The sequence below is a fragment of the Oncorhynchus gorbuscha genome, linkage group LG09 (genome assembly GCF_021184085.1).
Source record: "Oncorhynchus gorbuscha isolate QuinsamMale2020 ecotype Even-year linkage group LG09, OgorEven_v1.0, whole genome shotgun sequence".
Taxonomy (NCBI): domain Eukaryota; kingdom Metazoa; phylum Chordata; class Actinopteri; order Salmoniformes; family Salmonidae; genus Oncorhynchus; species Oncorhynchus gorbuscha.
This window is the reverse complement of record NC_060181.1, coordinates 65,545,880-65,570,224: the sequence shown is the minus strand read 5'-3', so window position 1 is coordinate 65,570,224 and position 24,345 is coordinate 65,545,880. Positions and strand designations below refer to the sequence as shown.

Below are 24,345 nucleotides of genomic sequence, written 5' to 3'. Positions count from 1 at the left end.
ATAGGGAGGATGTCGGAGAACTAACTGTCAGTGTGGTGCCAGGACAACAACCTCTCGCTCAATGTGAGCAAGACTACGTAGCTGATCGTAGACTACAGGAAAAGGCTGGCCCGAACACACTGTTTTATTTAACACATTTACGTTAAATAATGCAATCGACTTCAATGGCTAATTTCTCCAAACAGGAAATATAACATCACCAACTTCACATGGATTACATTACGAAGGATGACACGGAGACATAACTGATACTGTATACAGGTTGTTGGGGTGGGATTGGTGTGGGGTCCGTTGGCAGCTTTTGATGATTTTATTAGAATCCTCATTGTTGGGATGAATTAGACCAATGGTCCAAATCGGTTGTTAGGTTATATATATATTATATAGATGGATGGATGGATGATTATGTGAGTTCGGTGCAATCAATTAGTTTAATTTCTTTAATTATATTTCAACAAAATAATGTTTCAGGAATGCAAATGTTACTTTTCTAACTACAGTGTAAACTCTTTATTATTTCCTCTTAATTAGCCTGGCTGGGATTAGTCTACTCATTGTGATCAAAGGCGGGAACAGCTGGGAAGTTTATACTACCTCTCCCCTTAATGTTTTTAAGCAGTTATGTCGTTTTCTGTTATGTCTGGGATAAACATGAATTAGACTAGGACGAATCTGGGTCCATAAGGACTGACTTGGGAAATGGTTACTGTTGGGACTTGGTTTGGAAACAACACCTAACCTCTATGCCTTTACCCTAGCCTGCCTCCTGCCCAAGCCACTGGGACATTGCTTACACCTAGCCCATATCCAACTGCACACCTAAAGGGAATGCAAGGTGTAAGTTGTTAGCTAGAGTTGTTCTTTTGGACAACAGTGTTTCTGTTGGCTGAAGGTCAAGTGCTGTTTGGTTGGTCTCTTCTCTGTGGTGGTAGAATGTAGCCTAGGGAAGTGATTGAGGAGAAGTTCAGCCCATTAAAACACACAGGAGCTATCAGACATGGGTTTTGTGTTTTAGAGTAATGCTTGAATTAACTCTGACTTAAATGACTAATCACTATTAAACTGTCAAACTCTATGTAGGCTAAGCAACAGCACTGGCGAAAGTACAATGGAAGGTAGCTCCACAAAGAAGTCTTGTTATAACTGAATACCACTGATTTTGTGGTCTCGCATGACAGTGTTAACATCAAGTAGCTGACTTGGGTTCTGGCTGCCGGTGGCCAAGCTAAGTGATTTTTGGATTAATTCCGTTAGGTGTGCCACTGCGCCAGTCTATCAGACATGTTTCACATCCCATGTAGTTCCTATCGACAGTGAATGTTGCAGGTGCATGAATAAGTCATCAGGTTATGTGATTGAGCAGCCACTGCTGTTCTCAGCAACTTAGTTGCTGCAGTGGATTTTGGGGGATGCAGTGACTTTTTGAGTCCCAGGGGTGCTAAGTGTCCCAAGTCCCCTGCAGGCCCAGTGGAAAGGAAGCCACAACTAACACACCCAGCCACACGCTGGTGGGACAAAGGGCTTTGTGGGTAGCAGTTAGCACCTGTACATGCTCTGGCAAGACCCCACTTCATGTAATGTGAACATCAAGCAAAGGGAAGTGTATTCAGGGTTTTGAGTGCTTATTTCGTTCTTTTATTTCTCCTTTCATGTTGTCTATAGCCTACTACTATTATGAATTGGTCATATTTTATTGTAATATCACTACATCCCTGTCTCTTATGCATCATGTCACACACTGATCCACTGCTGTTATTGTGTGTTTTCAAGAGAGAGCTTAGGGTAGCCATGCTGACGTTGGCCAGTAAATTGAAGAGGGACGAGGGGGTGAAGACTGGCAGGGCCCCTGGCGGCCCCTCCGACTCCTCTCACAGGGTCTCTATCAGGGACCGGCTGCTCATCAAAGGTACAACACACATGACCTTCTATAAATGTTTCTACCCATCTCCTCCAGTTAGTCTTTTCAGACTTCTAGCATCTGGGTGAACCTAATGCTCTCATGAATTTCAAAGAAATTCAAATCTGTCTTTCTTTTTTAATCTTTTCATACTGTCTTCAGTTCTTTACATTTTGATCACTGTATTCCTCTTGCTCACTCTTCTTCTCTATAGTCTCACCATCCCAGTCCCTTAATCGTCTGTCCTTGACCAATCTCCTCTAATTTTATTCCTCAACACTCCATGTTCTGTTTCAAGCTGTGTAGTTCTGCTTTCTTTAAAAATCCATTCAAAGTCAAGGTCAGAAGCCCATCTTATGCAAAGGAGAATGGATGTCTTTCTGTTCAGTCACTGTGGATGTTCTTTCATCAGTCTCTTCTCTGTGATTCCTCCAAGTATTGTTTTTTCTTTCTTTGAGTTGCATTAATGGCTTTTATTCTGTTTGTTAATTTCCTGTGTTGGTCAGGTCAAGACAAATTCCCCCTCAAGGGCAGAAAAAGTTGTCAAATTCTCTCTGTCATTTGAGTTGTCTGTTATGTTTGGATGCTCTTAGCCTACACAGTGCAGAGCCGATACCGTCGCAAGGTCACATTTTACCACTTCCTCTAGAGTTTCCTGAATAGCTAGCTAGAGTCAAACATCTCTGGTTGTGCCTCTCTGTCTAGTGATTGAGGAGGTGGGCTTTGAACGTTAGCAGAACAGGAACACTGTCCGGATGTAGCTTTGTCGTCATCCGCTCCTCTAGACTCCCTGACAGATTCGCATGTGTCCTCCCTCCTCTTTCTCCACCTCCCTCCTTGTCCGTAGCTATTACTGTTTTGTGTCTTACCACTGGGGCATAATGTCCAGAGTTTATCCTCTTTTAATCATTCACCCTAACATCCACTGAAGGCAGTTTGCCACAAAGTACACAGTCCAATACTCCCTCTGAGGGAGGGAACATGCTTTTCTTTCTGTAAAGGTGTGGAGCTGAAACTGCATCAGTCCAATGAATTGAATTGGTGGAAATAGCCCAGTACCCATTCATAATACATATGCAGTACAGACAGTCCATTCACAATTCTGTCATGATATATTGTTTTAATATTGCTTGCACAGCACTGTATTGAAGCTCGTAAGATGTACCTAGAGCAAGATAAGTTACTTCTCACCTCAGCACTGGCAGAGATGTTAAGGAAAGGGGAACACAAAAGATTAACCCCTTCTCTCCCCACAGGACTCCCTAGTGAGGTTGAGGTTACAGTTACTGTACAGTCATTTGAGTTGACCCTTGTATTTATTTACTTTTTTTGCACTGTCTCTATGCACATTCTCAGGGCCCTACACACACACTGACACTCCAACACACATACAAGCACTCATTCCATCATTTGCTCTCACACACATAAACTCAGCAAAAAAAGAAACAGACCCCTTTTTAGGACGCGGTCTTTCAAAGATAATTTGTAAAAATCCAAATAACTTCACACATGCTCATTGTAAAGGGTTTAAACACTGTTTCCCATGCTTGTTCAATGCGCCATAAACAATTAATGAACATGCACCTGTGGAACGGTCGTTAAGGCACTAACAGCCTACAGACGGTAGGCAAATAAGGTCACGGTTATGAAAACGTAGGACACTAAAGAGGCCTTTCTACTGACTCAGAAAAACACCAAAATAAAGATGCCCAGGGTTTTTTAACCAGGAAGGCAAGTTGAGAACAAGTTCTCATTTACAATTGCGACCTGGCCAAGATAAAGCAAAGCAGTTCGACACATACAACGACACAGAGTTACACATGGAGTAAAACAAACATACAGTCAATAATACAGTATAAACAAGTCTATATACGATGTGAGCAAATGAGGTGAGATAAGGGAGGTAAAGGCAAAAAAGGCCATGGTGGCAAAGTAAATACAATATAGCAAGTAAAACACTGGAATGGTAGATTTGCAGTGGAAGAATGTGCAAAGTAGAAATAAAAATAATGGGGTGCAAAGGAGCAAAATAAATAAATAGGGTAGGGAAAGAGGTAGTTGTTTGGGCTAAATTATATAGGTGGGCTATGTACAGGTGCAGTAACATGTGAACTGCTCTGACAGTTGGTGCTTAAAGCTAGTGAGGGAGATAAGTGTTTCCAGTTTCAGAGATTTTTGTAGTTCGTTCCAGTCATTGGCAGCAGAGAACTGGAAGGAGAGGCGGCCAAAGAAATAATTGTTTTTGGGGGTGACCAGAGAGATATAGCTGCTGGAGCGCGTGCTACAGGTGGGTGATGCTATGGTGACCAGCGAGCTGAGATAAGGGGAACTTTACCTAGCAGGGTCTTGTAGATGACATGGAGCCAGTGGGTTTGGCGACGAGTATGAAGCGAGGGCCAGCCAACGAGAGCATACAGGTCGCAATGGTTGGTAGTATATGGGGGTTTGGTGACAAAACGGATGGCACTGTGATAGACTGCATCCAATTTGTTGAGTAGGGTATTGGAGGCTATTTTGTAAATTACATCGCTGAAGTCGAGGATTGGTAGGATGGTCAGTTTTACAAGGGTATGTTTGGCAGCGTGAGTGAAGGATGCTTTGTTGCGAAATTGGAAGCCAATTCTAGATTTAACTTTGGATTGGAGATGTTTGACATGGGTCTGGAAGGAGAGTTTACAGTCTAACCAGACACCTAGGTATATGTAGTTGTCCACGTGTTCTAAGTCAGAGCCGTCCAGAGTAGTGATGTTGGACAGGCGGGCAGGTGCAGGCAGCGATCGTTTGAAGAGCATGCATTTAGTTTTACTTGTATTTAAGAGCAATTGGAGGCCACAGAAGGAGAGTTGTATGGCATTGATGCTTCCCTGAGGGTTGTTAACACAGTGTCCAAAGAAGGGCCAGAAGTATACAGAATGGTGTTGTCTGCGTAGAGGTGGATCAGAGACTCACCAGCAGCAAGAGTGACATCATTGATGTATACAGAGAAGAGAGTCGGTCCAAGAATTGAACCCTGTGGCACCCCCATAGAGACTGCCAGAGGTCCGGACAGCAGACCCTCCGATTTGACACACTGAACTCTATCAGAGAAGTAGTTGTTGAACCAGGCGAGGCAATCATTTGAGAAACCAAGGCTGTCGAGTCTGCGGTGATTGACAGAGGCGAAAGCCTTGGCCAGATCAATGAATACGGCTGTAATGTTTCTTATCGATGGCGGTTATGATATCGTTTAGGACCTTGAGCGTGGCTGAGGTGCACCCATGACCAGCTCTGAAACCAGATTGCATAGCAGAGAAGGTATGGTGAAATTCGAAATGGTCGGTCATCTGTTTGTTTGCTTGGCTTTCGAAGATCCTAGAAAGGCAGGCTATATATATATGTATATGTGTATATGTATATGTGTATATGTATATGTGTATATGTGTATATATATGTATGTATATATATATATGTGTATATATGTATATATATGTATGTATATATATATATGTGTATATATGTATATATATGTATGTATATATATATGTGTATATATGTATGTATATGTATATATATATGTGTATATGTTTTATATGTGTATATGTATATGTGTATATATATATGTGTATATATATGTATATGTGTATGTATGTGTATATATATATATGTATATATATATATGTGTATATGTGTATATATATATGTGTGTATATATATATGTGTATATATATATATATGTATGTGTGTATATATATATATATATATATATATATGTCTGTAGCAGTATGTCAAGAGTGTCCCCCCCTTTGAAGAGGGGGATGACCGCAGCTGCTTTCCAATCTTTGGGAATCTCAGACGACACGAAAGAGAGGTTGAACAGGCTAGTAATAGGGGTGGCAACAATTTCGGCAGATAATCTTTAGAAAGAAAGGGTCCAGATTGTCTAGCCCGGCTGATTTGTAGGGGTCCAGATTTTGGTGGTGTGTCGCAGCATCATCGGACTGAGCTTGTTGTCATTGCAGGCCATCTCAATGCTGTACATTACAGGGAAGGCATCCTCCTCCCTCATGTGGTACCCTTCCTGCAGGCTCATCCAGGCTCATCCTGACACGACCCTCCAGCATGACAATGCCACCAGCCATACTGCTCATTCTGTCAGTGATCTGCTATGGCCAGCGGAGAGCCCGGCACTCAAGAGAGTTCTCCCATTGAGAACGTCTGGAACCTGTTGGATCGGAGGGTGAGGGAGGGCTAGGGCTAGGCCCCCCCTCCACACAGAAATGTCTGGGAACTTGCAGGTGCCTTGGTAACATCTCACAGCAAGAACGGGCAAATCTGGGGCAGTCCATGAGGAGGAGATGCACTGCAGTACTTAATGCAGCTGGTGGCCACAACAGATACTGACTTACTTTTGATTTGGACCCCCCTTTGTTCAGGGACACATTATTCCATTTCTGTTAGTCACATGTCTCTGGAACTTGTTCAGTTTGTCTCAGTTGTCGAATCTTATGTTCATAGAAATATCTACAGATGCTAGGTTTTCTGAAAATAAACGCAGTTGACAGTGAGAGGACGTTCCTTTTTTTGATGAGTTTACATTTATACTCAACTTTTCATACAATCATCATATACACTGCTGCTACTCTGTTTATCATACAGTATATACTGATGCCTAGTCACCTCACCACTGTACTGTACATCTCCCTCCATCACTCCAGTGTCCCTGTCCATTGTAATTATGGTTCTGGAACTGACCCTATATATACTTACTTGTGTTCTTATTTTTATTGCTTGTTTTGTTTTTTCTAATGTTTAGTCCTATATTGATTACTGTATTTTTGGATTTGGAGTTTGCAAGAAGTACACAAGTACAGTGAAATGCCTGTGACATTAACTTGAAACTGTAGACAAACTGACTGTGGTACAAATTATTTGCTGAACTGTCTGCAGGTTTATCAATCATATTGTCTTTGTTTTGATTAATTTACAACCTGATTTATGAGATAATTACTGTAGCTACCATTTCATAATATTTGTTTCAGTCATGCATTCAGCCTATGAATGATAAGGTAACTTTTTTGCAGGGGTGTCTAGTAAATTTGTAGCATTCCAACAACACAGGGCTGAGAGAAGGTAAGGGAGCGTGGGATATGATGTTGTTCCCTTAGGATTTGGTGCACACCACTGACTGCGCTCTCCTAGCTACCCACACAATCAGGATTCTTAGTTTTAGTCTGACGTGTCTCTCTCTCTCTCTCTCATATTGCAGAAGTTGCAGAACTTGAAGCCAACCTTCCTAGTAAGTGTATGCAGTGCAACATAAAAAAAGTTGCGGATTCATGTGAATGATGTGTTTGATGTTCCCATGGCTCATTAGTAACTGAAAAGTCAGTTGCAGGCAGCGGTGGATGTAAATGGATGGCTCGGCTGTAGTGCTCCTGTCTGAACACCAGGGGGAGATTAAGAGCCACTGGAAAATGGATGATGATCATAGACCAGTTATTTCTTACTTTTATAGCCAAATACAGTGCTCCATTGATATATACACCACCGTTAAAATGTTTTAGAACATCAAAGGGTTTTTCTTTATTTTGACTATTTTCTACATTGTATAATAGTAAAGACGTCAAAACTATAAAATAACACATGGAATCATGTAGTAACCAAAAAAGTGTTAAACAAAATCAAATATATTTGAGATTCTTCAAGTAGCCATCCTTTGCCTTGATGAAAGCTTTGCACACTCTTGGCGTTCTCTCTCAACCAGCTTCATGAGGTAGTCACCTGGAATGCATTTCAATTAATGTTGCGTCCTATTAAAAGTTAATTTGTGGAATTTCTTAATGCGTTTGAGCCAATCAGTTTTGTTGTGACAAAGTAGATAGCCCTATTTGGTAAAAGACTAAGTCTATATAATGGCAAGACATCTCAAATAAGCAAAGAGAAGGTCAGTAATTACAGAAAATCTCAAGAACTTTGAAAGTTTCTTCAAGTGCATCTGCAAAAACCATTAAGCGCTATGATGAAACTGGCTGTCATGAGGACCGCCACAGGAATGGAAGACCCATAGTTTCCTCTGCTGCAGAGGAGACGTTCATTAGAGTTACCAGCCTCAGAAATTGCAGCCCAAATAAATTCTTCAGAGTTCAAGTAACAGACACATCTCAACATCAACTGTTCAGAGGAGACTGTGACACTCAGGCCTTCATGGTCGAATCGCTGCAAAGAAACCACTACTGAAGAGACTTGTTTGGTCCAAGAAACACAATGGACATTAGCCCGGGGAAATGTGTCCTTTGGTCTGGAGTCGAAATTAGACATTTTTGGTTCCAACTGCTGTGTCTTTGTGAGACATTGTGTGGGTGAACGGATGATCTCTGCATATGTGGTTCCCACTGAAGCATGGAGGAGAAGGTGTGGGGGTGCTTTTCTGGTGACACTGTCAGTGATTTTATTTAGAATTCAAGGTACACTTAACCAGCAGGTTTACCACAGCATTCTGCAGTGATACGCCATCCCATCTGGTTTGGTCCCATTATCATTTGTTTTTCAACAGGACAATGACCCAACACACCTCCGGGCTGTGTAAGGGCTATGTGACCAATAAGGAGAGTGATTGGGTGCTGCGTCAGATGACCTGGCCTCCACAATTCCCAGACCTCAACCAAATTGAGATGGTTTGGGATGAGTCGGACCTCAGAGTGAAGGAAAGGCAGCTAACAGGTGCTCAGCATATGTGGGAACTCCTTCAAGACTGTTGGAAAAGCATTCCAGGTGAAGCTGGTTGAGGGAATGCCAAGAATGCCTTGATGACAGCAGTGCACAAAGGGTGGCAATTTGAAGAATCTTAATTATACAATTTATTTGGATTTGTTCAATGCTTTTGGTTACTACATTATTCCATAAGTTATTTGATAGTTTTGATGTCTTCACTATTATTCTACAATGTAGAAAATAGTAAAAATGAAGAAAAACCCTTGAATGAGTAGGTGTTCTAAAATGTTTGACCGGTACTGTATTATCATAACATAGAGATAACAAAGATGGTGTAGACCAAGATTTATAATGTACACATAGATTCAAAAATAATTAAGATAACTATGTACATTTCCCAGAAAATATCAATTCAAATGTAAATGTTGGCTAATAACAACTGAGAGATATGCCCTTATCCTCTCTCTCCCCACCTTAGGTACGTGTAAAGCCAGCTTCCCTGATGAGAACAAGCTACATCACTTTCAGCTGGCTGTCTCTCCAGGTAAGACCCCACCAGCCCCATCCCACTCATAGCCAACCTGTGTGTATGTAAACCTACATAAATAACAACTGTATAACACAAGTGTGCAGTGAGCTAGTTACTAGGATAGTAAGGTATGATGACAGTCTGGAAGCTGTTTCTAATCCCTTCAGTCAACCTTTTAGAAGTAGGCTCTTAATAAGTGGCAGCGCTTAAGTAATTGTATTCTCCAAACCGTTGACCTCCTCTGAGAGTTAAACTGGATCAGTGAGGTCAGGAGGTCAAATCTAAGATGGACTACATCAGCGATTTCTCTAATTGCTGCAGACTGCAGTGCTTTTAAAGGGCATAAACTCCATGCCAGCTGAGTATCACACTGATAAAAATAAAATCATGTGCTGTTCTTTCTGACTATTGTCACCATTATCCAAAGTTGTAGCTCACACCAATGACAAGCTGTACCAGTACAAACTTATTATTGAGTATTCTATAGTCCCCTATTGAGAACTGCTCTCCAGGCAAAAGTTCTGCTTCTCAGGAAGGTAATTGAGAGTCCTGGATCACGTCTGTGACAGCACGTCCTGTTCTAGCCTAAGTGGTTGTTCCCTGTATTTAAATGCAGGCTGTCTCCAGCAGGATGGCAGGCAGGCAGCCATCATTATTCCCCAGGCAGGTCCTGTCTTAGAGCGCTGCCTAGTGCATACCTGCCCTGTATACTGTAGTCTGAAGACGTACTGTTACTGGAGCAGCCTGGAATTATTCATGCCTTAGGAGACTTTGTTCTCTTAACTCTGTGTGTGTGTGTGTGTGTGTGTGTGTGCCTGCTTGTGTGAATTTCATCACGCACACACCCACCCTTCTCCAGGTATGTGCACCTCATTTATTCTCTTGCTAAATGAGCTCAGTTCCTTCCTTTAGCCTTCATAAAGTGCAGTATCAGCAGATTCTCTGATACTGCGCTGTTGGTTGTCACCATTAGAGCAGTGTTGTTCTGGAGTATTCAAAGACAGCCTGTTTGGAGATCACAGAGGGCAGTGTGGTTTAGCTGGGGAGTGAGTAGTAGGAACTGGGGACAGGATAGCTGTTGTTCTCCCTCTGTGGAGCCAGGAGACTTGGCTAGCTGCCCCATGTGTTTAGCCTGCCCTGTCCAGGCTCAGGAGGATGGGCACAGCAACATGCATGTTTAATGCAGTGCATTTGTAATGTTTTGCCACTTTCCTCACATCTGCTGCATTTTTTTTTCTCAGACCTTTTTTGTTTTTAAAGAGAGCCTTTACTACTTCAGTAATATTTCCGTGTCAGCAGGGGCACCTGTAATGCTCAACTCTGTTAGAGCTTAATCTAGCATGGAGATAGTGGATAGCATCTCATTTCACCAACTGAACTGTTTTAGAACCAAGCTCCTCAATACCTTGCATGGGTTGGAACATTGAGGTGCCTCCATAGTCCCTGTTCGAGGGGTGATTTAACAATTACCTTCATGCTGTACTTTGGTACGACAAGATCCAAAATGTCCCTATGCTGTCAGGCCCGCACTCCTCGAGGTCTATTAAGTTTTTGGTTGAAAAGATTCCGATTGGGAGCACCTAAATAATCTGCTCTGCACAAAGCCCAGGGCTAAGATCATGCAGTGTGAAAAGCCCTCTAATACTAGCTCCTCATTCACAGTCTGTGTCAGTGCCCCAGAGCACGATTGAGAGGACCACCCAGCCCCAGCAGTTGACTCTCTTTCAATTCACAGCTTGTGGGAATGATAATGGTGATTAATTGCGGAATGACCCGTAGATAAATTATCCTTCGAGTTTCTACTACACAGGTGATTGTTGGCAAAACCCACAGGTTTTCCCGGCTTCTCCCAAGAGAAGAGGTAATGTCATGAATTTGGATGTGGTGTGTTTCGGAGCCACCTCTCTATCACCTCTCTATTTCTGCAGTGCTGTCAGCCAGTCACTCTCGAAAGGAGGCATATTTTATATGCTGAGCAGTCATTTTAGTGTGTGTGCGTGTCTGTTTGTGCACGGGTGCTCTCTGAGCCCTTTTAACGCTGAGTCAAGTGTATTCTCTCCTCTTGAGCCGGCTATTGTATTAACTTACTAAAGGCATGGCTCCCCTGCTCTGGAGTTGACCTCTAATGACCGGTAGAGAGGTGAGTGACTGTCTGGGAGTCTCAGCCTCAGAATTACAGTGCCTAAGGATAGTATTTAGACCCTTTGACTTTTTCCATATTTTGTTAGGTTACAGCCTTATTCTACAATTTAATACATTCCCTCAATCTACATACAATACCCCATAATGACAAAGCAAAAACAGGGTTTTAGACATTTTTGTGAATTTATAATAAATGGAAATATCACATTTACATAAGTATTCCGACCCTTTATGCAGTACTTTGTTGAAGCACCTTTGTCAGTGACTACATCCTCGAGTATTCTTGGGTATGACACTACAAGCTTGGCACACCTGTATTTGGGGAGTTTCTCCCATTCTTCTCTACAGATCCTCTCAAGCTCTGTCAGGTTGGATGGGGAGCGTTGCTGCACAGCTATTTTCAGGTCTCTTCAGAGATGTTCAATCAGGTTCAAGTCCGTGGCTCTGGCTGGGCCACTCAAGGATAATCAGAGACTTGCTGCATGCATAGGGCCATTGTTCTGTTGGAAGGTGAAACGTTGCCTCTGTCTGAGGTCCTGAGCGCTCTGGAGCAGGTTTTCATTAAGTATCTCTCTGTACTTTGCTCCATTCGTCTTTGCCGGCCAGTCCCTGCCGCAAAAAACCATCCCCACAGCATGATGCTGTTTCTTTCAGACGTGACACTTGGCATTCAGGCCAAATAGTTCAATCTTGCTTTCTTCAAACCAGAGAATCTTGTTTCTCATGGTCTGAGAGTCTTTAGGTGCCTTTTGGCAAACTCCAAGCGGGCTGTCATGAGGAATGGCTTTTGTCTGACCACTCTACCATAACGGCCTGATTGGTGGAGTGCTGCAGAGATGGTTGTCCTTCTGGCAGGTTCTCCCATCTCCACATCGGAACTCTGTAAATCTGTCAGTGACCATCCGGTTCTTGGCCACCTCCCTAACCAAGGCCCTTCTCCCCTGAATGCACACTTTCTAGGAAGAGTCTTGGTGGTTCAAAAGGTATTCCATTTTAAGAATGATGGAGATCACTGTGGTCTTGCGGACCTTCAATGCTGCAGAAATGTTTGGTACCCTTCCTCAGATCTGTGCTTCAAGACAATCTTGTTTCGGAGCTCTACGAACAATTCCTTCGACTTCATGGCTTGGTTTTTCCTCTGACATGCACTGTCAGCCGTGGGACATTATATAGACAGGTGTATGTGCCTTTCCAAATAATTTCCAATCAGTTGAATTTACTACAGATCTCCAATCAAGTAGTAGAAACCTCTCAAGGATGATCAATGGAAACAGTATGCATCGGAGCTCAATTTGAGTCTCATAGCAAAGGTTCTGAATACTTTCTATTTTTTATTATTAATACACTATCCCTACTTTTGTAAATATATTTAAAAAAATTATAATATATATATATTTATATATATATATATATATAAAAAAATCTGTTTTCGCTTTTCATTAAGGGGTATTGTGTGTAGATTGCTGTTTTCGCCTGCCATATCAGTTCTGTTATACACAGACATTATTTTAACAGTTTTAGAAACTTTAGTTTTTTCTTTCCAAATCTACCAATTATATGCATATCCTAGCTTCTGGGCCTGACTAACAGGCAGTTTACTTTGGGCATGCTTTTCATCAGGACGTGAAAATACTGCCCCCTACCCAAGAGAGGTTAAAGAAGAAATGTATTTTTTTCTTGCCATTTTGAGCCTGTAATCGAACCCACAAATGCTGATGCCTCAGATACTCAAGTAGTCTATAAAGGACAGTTTTATTGCTTATTTAATCAGGACAACAGTTTCAGCTGTGCTAACATAATTGCAAAATGTTTTTCTAATGATCAATTAGCCTTTTAAAATGATCAACTTGGATTAGCTAACACAACATGACATTGGAACATAGGAGTGATGGTTGCTGATAATGGGCCTCTATACACCTATGTAGATATTCCATTAAAAATCATCTGTTTCCAGCTACAATAGTTATTTACAACATAAACAATGTCTACACCGTATTTCTGATCAATTTGGTGTTATTTTAATGGACAAAAGATTTGATTTTCTTTCACAAACAAGGACATTTCTAAGTGACCCCAAACTTTTGAACGGTAATGTACCACACCATAATCTAATTGGACTTTCCTCTATACGTCCATGCTTGTGGTTAAATTACTCTATCATAACATTTTGTCTGTCATATCTAGGGCGGTCATGCTTAGGGCACTATCCTAAGTTGATAACTACAGCTGTAAGGCACCAGCTTCGGACAGTCTAGAGGGATGACCTATGGACAGTGGTGTAAACTACTTAAGTAAAAATACTTTCAAGTACTACTTAAGTAGTTTTTTTTGTGGTATCTGTACTTTACTATTGATATTTTTGCCTACTTTTACTTCACTGCATTCCTAAAGAAAATGATATACCTTTTACTCCATACATTTTCCCTGACACCCAAAAGTTATTGTTACATTTTGACAGGAAAAGGGTCCAATTCACGTACTTATCAAGAGAACATCCCTGGTCATCTGCCGTTGATCTTGTGGACTCACTAAGCACATGCTTTGTTTATAAATTATATCAGGTTTTCCTAATATAAGGATTTTGAAATTATTCATACTTTTACTTTTGATACTTAAGTATATTTAAAGCCAAATACTTTTAGACTTTTACTCAAGTAGTATTTTACTGGGGTATTTAACTTGAGTCTTTTTCTATTAATTTATCTTTACTTTTACACCAACAACCAAGAGAATGAACTAAAGAGAAAAAAAAATAGAGAACAGCAAACAACAATGCCAAAAACAACACACAAAAAAGCGAAAGACATCAAGGACAACTAAAATCATAACAGCAATGCCAACTGTATATGTTTGTGTGCATGTCTGGCACATACATGTACAGTGGGGCAAAAAAAGTATTTAGTCAGCCACCAATTGTGCAAGTTCTCCAACTTAAAAAGATGAGAGGCCTGTAATTTTCATCATAGGTACACTTCAACTATGACAGACAAAATGAGAAAAAAATTCCAGAAAATCACATTGTAGGATTTTAAATGAATTTATTTGCAAATTATGGTGGAAAATAAGTATTTGGTCACCTACAAACAAGCAAGATTTCTGGCTCTCTCAGACCTATAACTTCTTCTTTAACCTGTAGTGACACTCCAACCTGTGAACGGGACCGTTGTCATCATCTGACACTACTTAGCATAACGCAACGGACATAAATCTTCCTAGAAAATATTCCTATTCATGAAAATCACAAGTGAAATATATCGGAACACAGCTTAGCCTTTTGTTAATCACCCTGTCATCTCAGATTTTCTAAATATGCTTTACAGCCAACGCTAGACAAGCATTTGTGTAAGTTTATCATAGCTTATCATAGCATTATGCCTTGCTAGCAGCAGGCAACCTTGTCACGGAAATCAGAAAAGCAATCAAATTAAATCGTTTACCTTTGATGAACTTCGGATGTTTTCACTCACGAGACTCCCAGGTAGACAGCCAAAGTTCATTTGTTTCCCAAAAGATTATTTTTGTAGGCGAAATAGCTCCGTTTGTTCTTCATGTTTGGCTGAGAAATCGCCCGGAAATTGCGGTCACCACAACGCCAAATTAGCTCCATAATATCGACAGAAACATGGCAAACGTTGTTTAGAATCCATCCTCAATGTTTTTTTCTAATATCTATTCGGTAATATATCCGTCGGGACAATTTAAAACGGGAATTTTTTTTTTCTCCCAAAAATGAAAATACTGCCCCCTAACACCAAGAGGTTGAGGCTCCTCTGTCCTCCACTCGTTACCTGTATCAATGGCACCTGTTTAAACTTGTTATCAGTATAAAAGACACCTGCCCACAACCTCAAACAGTCACATTCCAAACTCTACTATGGCCAAGACGAAAGACGAAAGATCTGTCAACGGACACCAAAAACAAAATTGTAGACCTGCACCAGGCTGGGAAGACTGAATCTGCAATAGGTAAGCATCTTGGTTGGAAGAAATCAACTGTGGGAGTAATTATTAGGAAATGGAACACATACAAGACCACTGATAATCTCCCTCGATCTGGGGCTCCACGCAAGATCTCACCCCGTGGGGTCAAAATGATCACAAAAACGGTGAGCAAAAATCCCAGAACCACACGGGGGACCTAGTGAATGACCTGCAGAGAGCTGGGACCAAAGTAACAAAGCCTCCCATCAGTAACACACTACGCCGCCAGGGACTCAAATCCTGCAGTGCCAGATGTGTCCCCCTGCTTAAGCCAGTACATGTCCAGGCCCGTCTGAAATTTGCTAGAGAGCATTTGGACAATCCAGAAGAAGATTGGGAGAATGTCATATGGTCAGATGAAACCAAAATATAACTTTTTGGTAAAAACTCAAATCGTCGTGTTTGGAGGACAAAGAATGATGAGTTGCATCCAAAGAACACCATACCTACTGTGAAGCATGGGGGTGGAAACATCATGCTTTGGGGCTGTTTTTCTGCAAAGGGACCAGGACGACTGATCCATGTAAAGGAAAGAATGAATGGGGGCATGTTTCGTGAGATTTTGAGTGAAAACCTCCTTCCATCAGCAAGGGTATTGAAGATGAAACACTGCTGGGTCTTACAGCATGACAATGATCCCAAACACACCGCCCGCGCAACGAAGGAGTGGCTTCGTAAGAAGCATTTCAAGGTCCTGGAATTGCCTAGCCAGTCTCCAGATCTCAACACCATAGACAATCTTTGGAGGGAGTTGAAAGTCCATGTTGCCCAGCAACAGCCCCAAAACATCACTGCTCTAGAGGAGATCTGCATGGAGGAATGGGCCAAAATACCAGCAGCAGTGTGTGAACCTTGTGAAGACTTACAGAAAACGTTTCATTGCAAACAAAGGGTATATAACAAATTATTGAGAAACTTTGGTTATTGACCAAATACTGATTTTCCACCCTAATTTGCAAATAAATTCATTAAAAATCCTACAATGTGATTTTCTGGATTTTTTTTCTTCTCATTTTGTCTGTCATAGTTGAAGTGTACCTTTGAAAATTACATGCCTCTTCTTTTTAAGTGGGAGAACTTGCACAATTGGTGGCTGACTAAATACTTTTTTGCCCCACTGTATGTGTGTGGTCTTGTATGCGTTTATTTGAATGAGTGGGTGTGTGTACATGTGTACAAAGACCTGCACAGCATCAGCCTCAGGCAAACCGGCATTAGCTGTAAAAACACTGCCCCTCAGTGTCATTCAAACTGACTTTATTATGTTTTATTTTTGACTTTGACTTTACTAGTTTTAATCTTTGACCATCATTATCTCCCGCACATCAACTTCACTCCCACTTGTCTCCAATACCAGATCCCAACCCTCAGCTTCCCTCAGCCCTTCCCACCTATCTCTGCTGGCCACCCTCTTCGGATTTCTATGCAACATATCATTCAACTATGCTGTGATGTTTAACTTACAATTTATATCTAATCGAATAGAATCCACAGATTACGAATTGAAGATGATTATTTTCATTAAGAATATTAGTAATTGACTGACCCAGTCTCTCCAAATCTCCTAACAGTACTATTTCCAGGGTCAATTTTAGATCAATGCTATGCATTTTCAGCCATTCCTGAACCTGAGACCAGAAACAGGCTACCTGAGGGCAATACCCTGAGAAATCAGACCTTCCTGCTGAGTACCTGACAGACTACCATTTCTATAGGAGTAGTTAAAACCATCTAACAATGGAGCTTTTAGTATATAAAAAGGCTTGATATACCTCTACGCCATCAAGCCCTGGGGTTTTTTTCCAGGCTGAAAGAATTTAATAGCCTCTAATTTGGCCTTCTCACTGATCTTTCTGTAGATTTGTTAATTTTCCATTTTTTAAATATTATTTGGAAAGAATTCCTTACCGTAATCTTCTTTCAGTGGGAGAGGATGAGACGGAAAAGAGGACATCTCTCTAAAATATTTTAAAATATAATTCGAAGAGTATGATATATAGATGACTGTCTTCAGTAAATGTATTTTTGTTAGCATTCCTGTATTGGAGATTTGGGAAGAATTAAAAAAAAAAAATCTCCATATTCTATCCAGTTTGCTTGAATAAATTCCACAAGTTCTTTTTGTTTTTCCTCCAACTTATTTTGCATCTCTGTGGTATCATTTTTATTGCTATCTACATGTACTATTAGTTCATGGATTTCCCTTGTTAGTCCCTTTAGCCAGAAACTGCTTTGTTATTATTGATGAATATTGAATGACCCCTGAAGGTACGTTTTAAAGGTATCCCAATCAATAAGGGGATTTCCTGAACCTATGTTATACTGGAAAAATTCAGTTCTAAATTATTTTGTCTTCGTTAAAAATGTTGTCCTCCAGTGAACTTTGATTAAATTTCCAATATCCCCGTCCACGTGGACAATCTGAGTTGTGTGAATGCCAATTAGATGGTGATCCGATCACATTCTGTCTCCTATTAAAACTTTTTGAACCTTTATGCAAGAGAGAGACAAAGTAGGCAAGACGACTAGCTTGATTAATTCTCCATGTATATCTCACTAGGTCAGGGTTTTTTTTAGTGTCCAAATATCCACTATTTCTAATGTGTCCATAATATTTGTGATTTCCTAAAGGGCATGGTGATAATAGTTTGTAGAATGATTACCTTTACGTCCAACTTAACACCTGTGTTCGTCTCCTACCATAATGATTTGATCATTTGTTGCCTGTAAGTTCAACAAATTGCTATAAATGTTTTCAAACAAGCATGGATCATCCTGATTTAGATTAATGAGCCAAATCTCTTTTTCATCCACTTTCATAATCAAAAAGATCCACCTTTCTTGCGAATCATCATTCCTGACTATTTGCACATTCCGATTGAAATGTTTGTTAATTCATATCACACCTTTTGAGTTCCTTTGTCCATGACAGAGAATTATTTCACCACCCCATTCCTTTTTCCACACAACTTCATCTAAGGATGTAGAGTGAGTTTCCTGTAAACAGTATATGTTATATTCCTTTTCTTTTAGCCACGTAAAGACTGATCATCTTTTTTTATAATCTGCTAAACCGTTATAATTAGAACTGGCTATGCTTATTTCCCCCCTTACCATAACTAGATACTATTCTCAGTCTAAATTGACCATAATTAGTGCTTGTGAAGTTACTGCCATCAGAGGAATTGTGATGGTCAAAATTAGAGCTTTCAAATGTCTGATATTTAGAATTCAAGAAATAGGTTCTAGCAATATTTGTTTTATTCCCTTGCCTGTTTGCCTGTGAGCCAATGCCACAGATGTTGCAAAATTAAGACAAGATATTTTATGTGTAGTAATTCTGAGTAGGTTGATGTGTATGGTATTGGATGTGATTTAGTGAGAGTGTGTACAATGTCTGTGTAAGAGTAAGACAGTGTGATTTCCAAATAAATAGTAACATGTAGTGGGTATAGCCTTAATATTCATGAGGATAATTGTAATTCATATCGTATCACTGTCATAGTTGCATCATAATTACCTTTAACATCATTGAAAAACATCCCAGCATTTCCAAAGCAATTCATGTTTCATATGATCATGAAAGAGACCTTGCATTACTCTAGAGATGCCTTTACAGTACAAATGTATTCTGTACAATATGTTATTATTCCCCAATGCCCCTGATATCTGCCCCTTGCTTGTTGTAAACATATATAAACTTGTAGACGAATACATAAAAAAGAAACAAACATATTAAATTATAAAACAGTTCTCGGCAATAGAGAGATGGCGAGAAGAGAGCAAGATCAGGGGTGTGTGTGTGTAAGTCCGTATGTGTAAGCGAGCATGTAATTGAGTACATGTGTGTTATCCACTTCATAGTATTCAGATATTTTTTCAGTTCTATTTGTTAAAGGCATGTGTGTTAACATCAGAAGAGTGTTTTTGCGATTCCCTTCCACGTGGTGCAATCTGAGTGACTACTACCTCATCTGTTGCTGTTATCAAGGGCAATTTGACTTGTTAGGTTTCTAACCTGCTGACTGTTTCTGGCATTGGTACTGGTACCAAAGGGGACTAACTATTCTACCGATTTTGATTCCATATTGTTCTCCTACCGGAACGCATGTGATATCTGTGATATCTCAATATGTATTCCAAGGTTATCCCCGTCGAGGGGCTTGTCCGCCCCTTTCTGTTCTCGTGGGCGGCCTTGCACAGTGTTGCACGTAGCCTCGACCCACCCACCGTCCTCGACAAGGCTCATCATGGAGCTGGGCTAGTATTCACCCCCACTTTTTGTCTCCGGACACCCCAACCAGCGGCTGGTGTTGGTATCCGAGGCACAAACAAAAATATTGTGCACTTTGTACGAGTTGTCAGCAGCTGCGTTGTTTGTAGATTGGCTGTAACCTTTCAACCAAATCTCCTGGTGTTTTTGCTTCAAAATGCTTAGTGACGGTCATGGCCCGCATTTTCCACAGCGTCCACGTGTGGGAACCGTTTCAGTAACTGCGAACTGAGACGAGGATATCTTTCGGCGATATCACACAGTGTTATGCTAGTTGGAGTTACCGGGTCAGTGGCGGGACTGAAGCTGTTAGTTCCATTGTTACCGGGGTCTGTCACCCTCAAAGCGTAAAATGTATCATCGGAAGCAGAGTCCACTCTGAACATTGATACTTAGTTTCCTGAGACTGCTGCACTGCTTGCAGAAGTGTCTGAAGGAAGTTCATCTTAGCTACAGTATTGCATGATTCCAATGAGGATGGAAGTTTCTCACTCAGACTGCTTCCTCGAAATCATGAAAATAATAGTCTTGAGGTTTGCTGATTTTGTATGTGTTGAGATATTGTAATATCAGCTTGAGTCAGATTCTGTACCAAGAGGTATCAAAAAGTATTTTCCCCAAGGGGTCCTGTCGACAGATACTCCTTGTGGATGACTGTGTTGCAGCAAACATTAGGAGAACACAGTGTGGTCGGTGGAGGCACGGTTACTTGTGACCATAATTGGTTGTTTTTCCAATCAATCAGTGGGACCAAACGATCCATCAAGCCTGCTCAGAGTAGCAGGTGTTCAGTTTTGTGGCTGGTAACATACACAGGGTGAACAAGCGATACGTTTTGGAAGTGTAGTTTTGGCATGAGTCGCTTTGTGAGTGGCGAAGTAGTTTGAGTGAAACCTCAAAGTTTAGTGTTGTTTTTAACCAAAGTTTAGTGAGGTTCACAGCCCTTTTGAGATCATTTTATCCATGTTTGAGAGATGAGTGTTATTGTCGAGCCGAATGAATTAGTGCATCACAGGGCTCTACACAATTCTTTCCCCCAAGGAGTACATGTGCTCTTAAATGAAAAAATGTAGGCGCACCCAGAAATTGAGGCGCACAGTGTAAAATGTTAAAGTAACAAAGAATTTATTACATACATATTTATACTGCTTGTGTGTGTGTGTGTGCATGTACCAAGGGGCACACATCTATGCAACAGCACATACCACCAAAACCACACATTGACCCATGCCTACTAGTCACAAAGTATATCAGTTGGCCAGCTGCTTTTGTATGTTGGCCGTCTGGCACGCTAAGAGGTCAGCCAGAGGTCCACGGCAGGAGTGGGATCAAACTCCTCGACTGAAGGCCCCTCCAGGCTGATCCTCATCAGGTCTTCCCTGGTGGAGACCCCAAGGCAGCTTCTTATCGAATTCTTAATCCGGTTCTGCGCAGAGAAGCCTCGCTCACACTGGGCGGCTGAAATGGGCAGCACCAGCATAAGCTGTACCAACTCCAGTATGTTCTAGGGAAAATATGATCACTTTCAATTTCATTTAAACTCTTACCATTTAACTTATCAAAACCAAACATAGAAGGATACCATACATAGCCACTCAGGACTGTTAGCCTGCCTTGTAATCGTGCCTGTAGGGGTCCTTTGTCAACATGGTCTCCCACAGGCCACTGTAGGACTTGTCCTACAGCTCCTGCCACTCAAAAGGTGAGAAGGCTGGCCTGGTCTTCTGGCCATGTGTCAGGGTTTAGCACTCTGAAAGAGTCCACTGTGGTCTGGACACCCTCATCCTTCAGCAAACCACCAAACCTGGCTTTGAGATCATCCACGCTGATGTTGATGGCCGCCTCCATGTGCTGCTTCAGTTGGGCATTGGTGAGGTCTTTGAAGACTTTCAGATTTCCCTTCAGTGTTATTCCCTTTAACAGAAATGACACACACACACATAGAGATTCACACACCAACACACAATGAAATGTCTGGGCATTTGTCTGTCTCCCATATATATATATATATATATATATATATAATTATAATTATTATTTTTTTAAGACTTCTCCACTGCATTTCCCTCCTTCTCCTCGTTGTATACGAATACATTGATTCTCACACTGAGAATCTGTCTTAATCACTTAATCATCGATTTTAATCATTGATTTCTCTTGCATCCTAACAAGCTGTCATCCTAACACACCTGGAATCTCCTCTCATCACCCTGCTGCTGAGCAAGCATGGTCTGGATCTTCTCCAGCATGCCTCCTGCTTTTGCCCTAAGCTTTAGTGCTTCCAGTCTGGTCACTGTCTTCCTCAAGTCTGATGTGGCTTGGGGTAGGATCAGGTCATTCCTTTGCAGGAGGATGCTAAGTATAGCTCCTCAAACATGTCTGAAAGAAAATGGCAGAATACACATACTCCATTTACCGTATTATCTGTGAAGTAGTGAGTAAATAAACTGTCACCTGTTCAATTACTTGATTCTGACAGTTTATTTGAGTCTTGTGGTATTACATTTTCTGTGTAAAACTTACCTCCTTTGCCCGCCCTTGAACTTCCGCTGTTGTTGATGCTACGGCCAGGTGCTCCATGTGCTGCAGAACAACGGAGTACTGGCCTTTGTCAGTGGCAAGGTCCTTGTCTTTTCCATGCTGCAGGAACACTTTTTGAGGGCTCTGTGTGCAAATATCCACACAGCACTCTCGCCCGAAAACATAGAGCTCTTGTTTGGATTTTCCGCTGAAGTGATACATCTTCCATTTCAAATTCAGAAGATCGTATACGGCAGACACCTTTTGGCTCTTTCTTCTGAAAGTATTGCCAGCCCTAGCCTGGCAATACATTCAGGTCAAGCCTGTGAAAGTCAGAACAGAATCTTCCAAACAATTCAACCCCCCCCTGTCTCTTGTGCCAGCAGAAAACAATCATTCTGTGGTATTTACCATTCCAGCACTTAGAGCGCACACACACACACACACACTGTTTAACATTCTCTGCTTGCAAATAAAACTCAATCATAGGTTTGTAACTAATAAATTATCTTTGTGGCATACAGTGGATTGGAATTATATGCCCCCCTGCCTCTCTCTGCAGATGGGCAATCACTCCCCCATTGTGGCCCATGTTCACGGAGGCACCATCTGCCCCGAAGGAGATGCAATTCTTCATCCATGACCATCCAATGAGCAAACAGCACGAAATGCGGCCTTGGTGGCATCCAAAACACCTCAAATGACAACACACAAAAAACTATTCTACAAAAGTATTTCTGACAAACTAAATTCTATCTCCATTACGAATAATGATTCAACTTTACACAAGAATAAAGCCTGTAAAGAGAAACAACTTACCAATGGCATGGGAGTGCTCAAGAGTCTGTCTGACCAGGAGATTGACTGGCTTCCCATCTTCCAACAAGCGCATGAAGACAATCTCGCATTCGGTGTTGGATATATCAGTGTCTCCGTCTATTAGAATGGCAAAATGCTTTGCGGCTTTCAGCTTCGCTGACAGGCCCTCTCATTATGTCGGCAATTTTACCAATCATCTCCGCACATCTTACATCATTGTCATATGTGGGATTAATGTGAAAAATTTGAAAGGTTCTTCTTTCGCAATGAAGTATGCGATGTTTATCTTTAATTTCAGATGCCTCCTCTTCTCCTCCTCAGACAGCAGCACTTGCCTTGCTGACACAGTGCCTGATGGTTTCTCCTGTCTCAACAGGGACAGATATCTGTACTGGATATTCCGCTGCGAGATGTTATGTTTTGTTACATTATCTCTTTTCAGATGCGGGTTTCCTGACACGAAGGACTAGCTGCCCGCCTGTTTCTGCCCTCTACAATATTTGCAGAACATGACGTTGTTTTCGAAATCTAGCAATGGGATCATTTTGAGCAAATTCGCATTGAAATCTATATGTTCTCCTTCCTCCAGGCTACAGTGGACGTTGAAGTGACAGCGAGGGTCACGGTAGCTTCACTAACATTGTTCTCAGCAGCTTAGCTAACATTTTTCTCAGCATCCCTTACGTTAGCTGCCATGTCAACATTAGCCGCCTCAGGTAAACCTTGTGAAGAGGTTAGTTAGTTAGTTAGTTAGTTAGTTAGTTGAAACTTGCGAATCCCCCTCGCTGGATTCCTCTTTCTCCTCATTGCTTTTTCACTTAAAATAAAATTTAATGGGTTCATTTTTATCGATGACTGCACGTTAACTTATAGCCTATACCGATTATTTTTTTTCCAGTGTTCACCTTTCTCTCACTCTGACTGACTGGACTGCGTCATCACAGAAAACTCTACGGTGGTTGGCGTATACCGCTTGTAAAATGTGGGACTTGTAGTTTTTAAACAATTCGCAATCTTTACTCACACACTGCTCATAAAAGCTTTTTCTGGTTCGCGCACATCTATTTTTAGGGCCATATGCAAGTGAAATACTCTCACTGTAGAGCCCTTCATCATGGGTTAAGCAGTCCTCCAGGACTGTTTCCATGTAGCAACTTACAGAGTTGTGTTTTGTGGTCATATTCCCCACAAAGTGGAGGGGTTATTCGCACCAATGTGATGTGCCATTTGTGTTCATGGTGAAAACAGATCGGAGTTTGTGTGGAATTGGCTATAGTGATGTGGTTTACCTTGTGACACAACGTTTGTGTCTATAGAGTCCGTAGTCGAAGCTTGTGGGCTTGTTTCTTGATCGAGTGGGCCCTGGATAGGGTTACGAGTGAGAGCGAGGGTAATTTGATTGTTTACATCCTTTCTAATGGTGTTAATTTCAGCAGAACATTTGGCTCTTTCTCAAACATTTTTTTTAAAATCTTCTGTACTTCTCTTAACTTC

General features: G+C 41.3%; 1 protein-coding gene across 3 annotated transcripts in view; it reads left to right on the top strand.

The window, feature by feature from the left end:
- The window catches only part of LOC124043955 (NEDD8-conjugating enzyme UBE2F), a 91,487-nt gene that overhangs the window by 3,979 nt on the left and 63,163 nt on the right, over window positions 1-24,345 (top strand). For all 3 annotated transcript variants that reach the window (XM_046363134.1, XM_046363137.1, XM_046363135.1), the window contains 3 exons: window positions 1,771-1,906; window positions 7,143-7,172; window positions 9,066-9,131. In XM_046363134.1, the coding sequence (XP_046219090.1) occupies window positions 1,789-1,906; window positions 7,143-7,172; window positions 9,066-9,131 (214 nt within the window). In that variant the 5' untranslated portion in view covers window positions 1,771-1,788. The remainder of the gene's footprint in view (window positions 1-1,770; window positions 1,907-7,142; window positions 7,173-9,065; window positions 9,132-24,345) is intronic.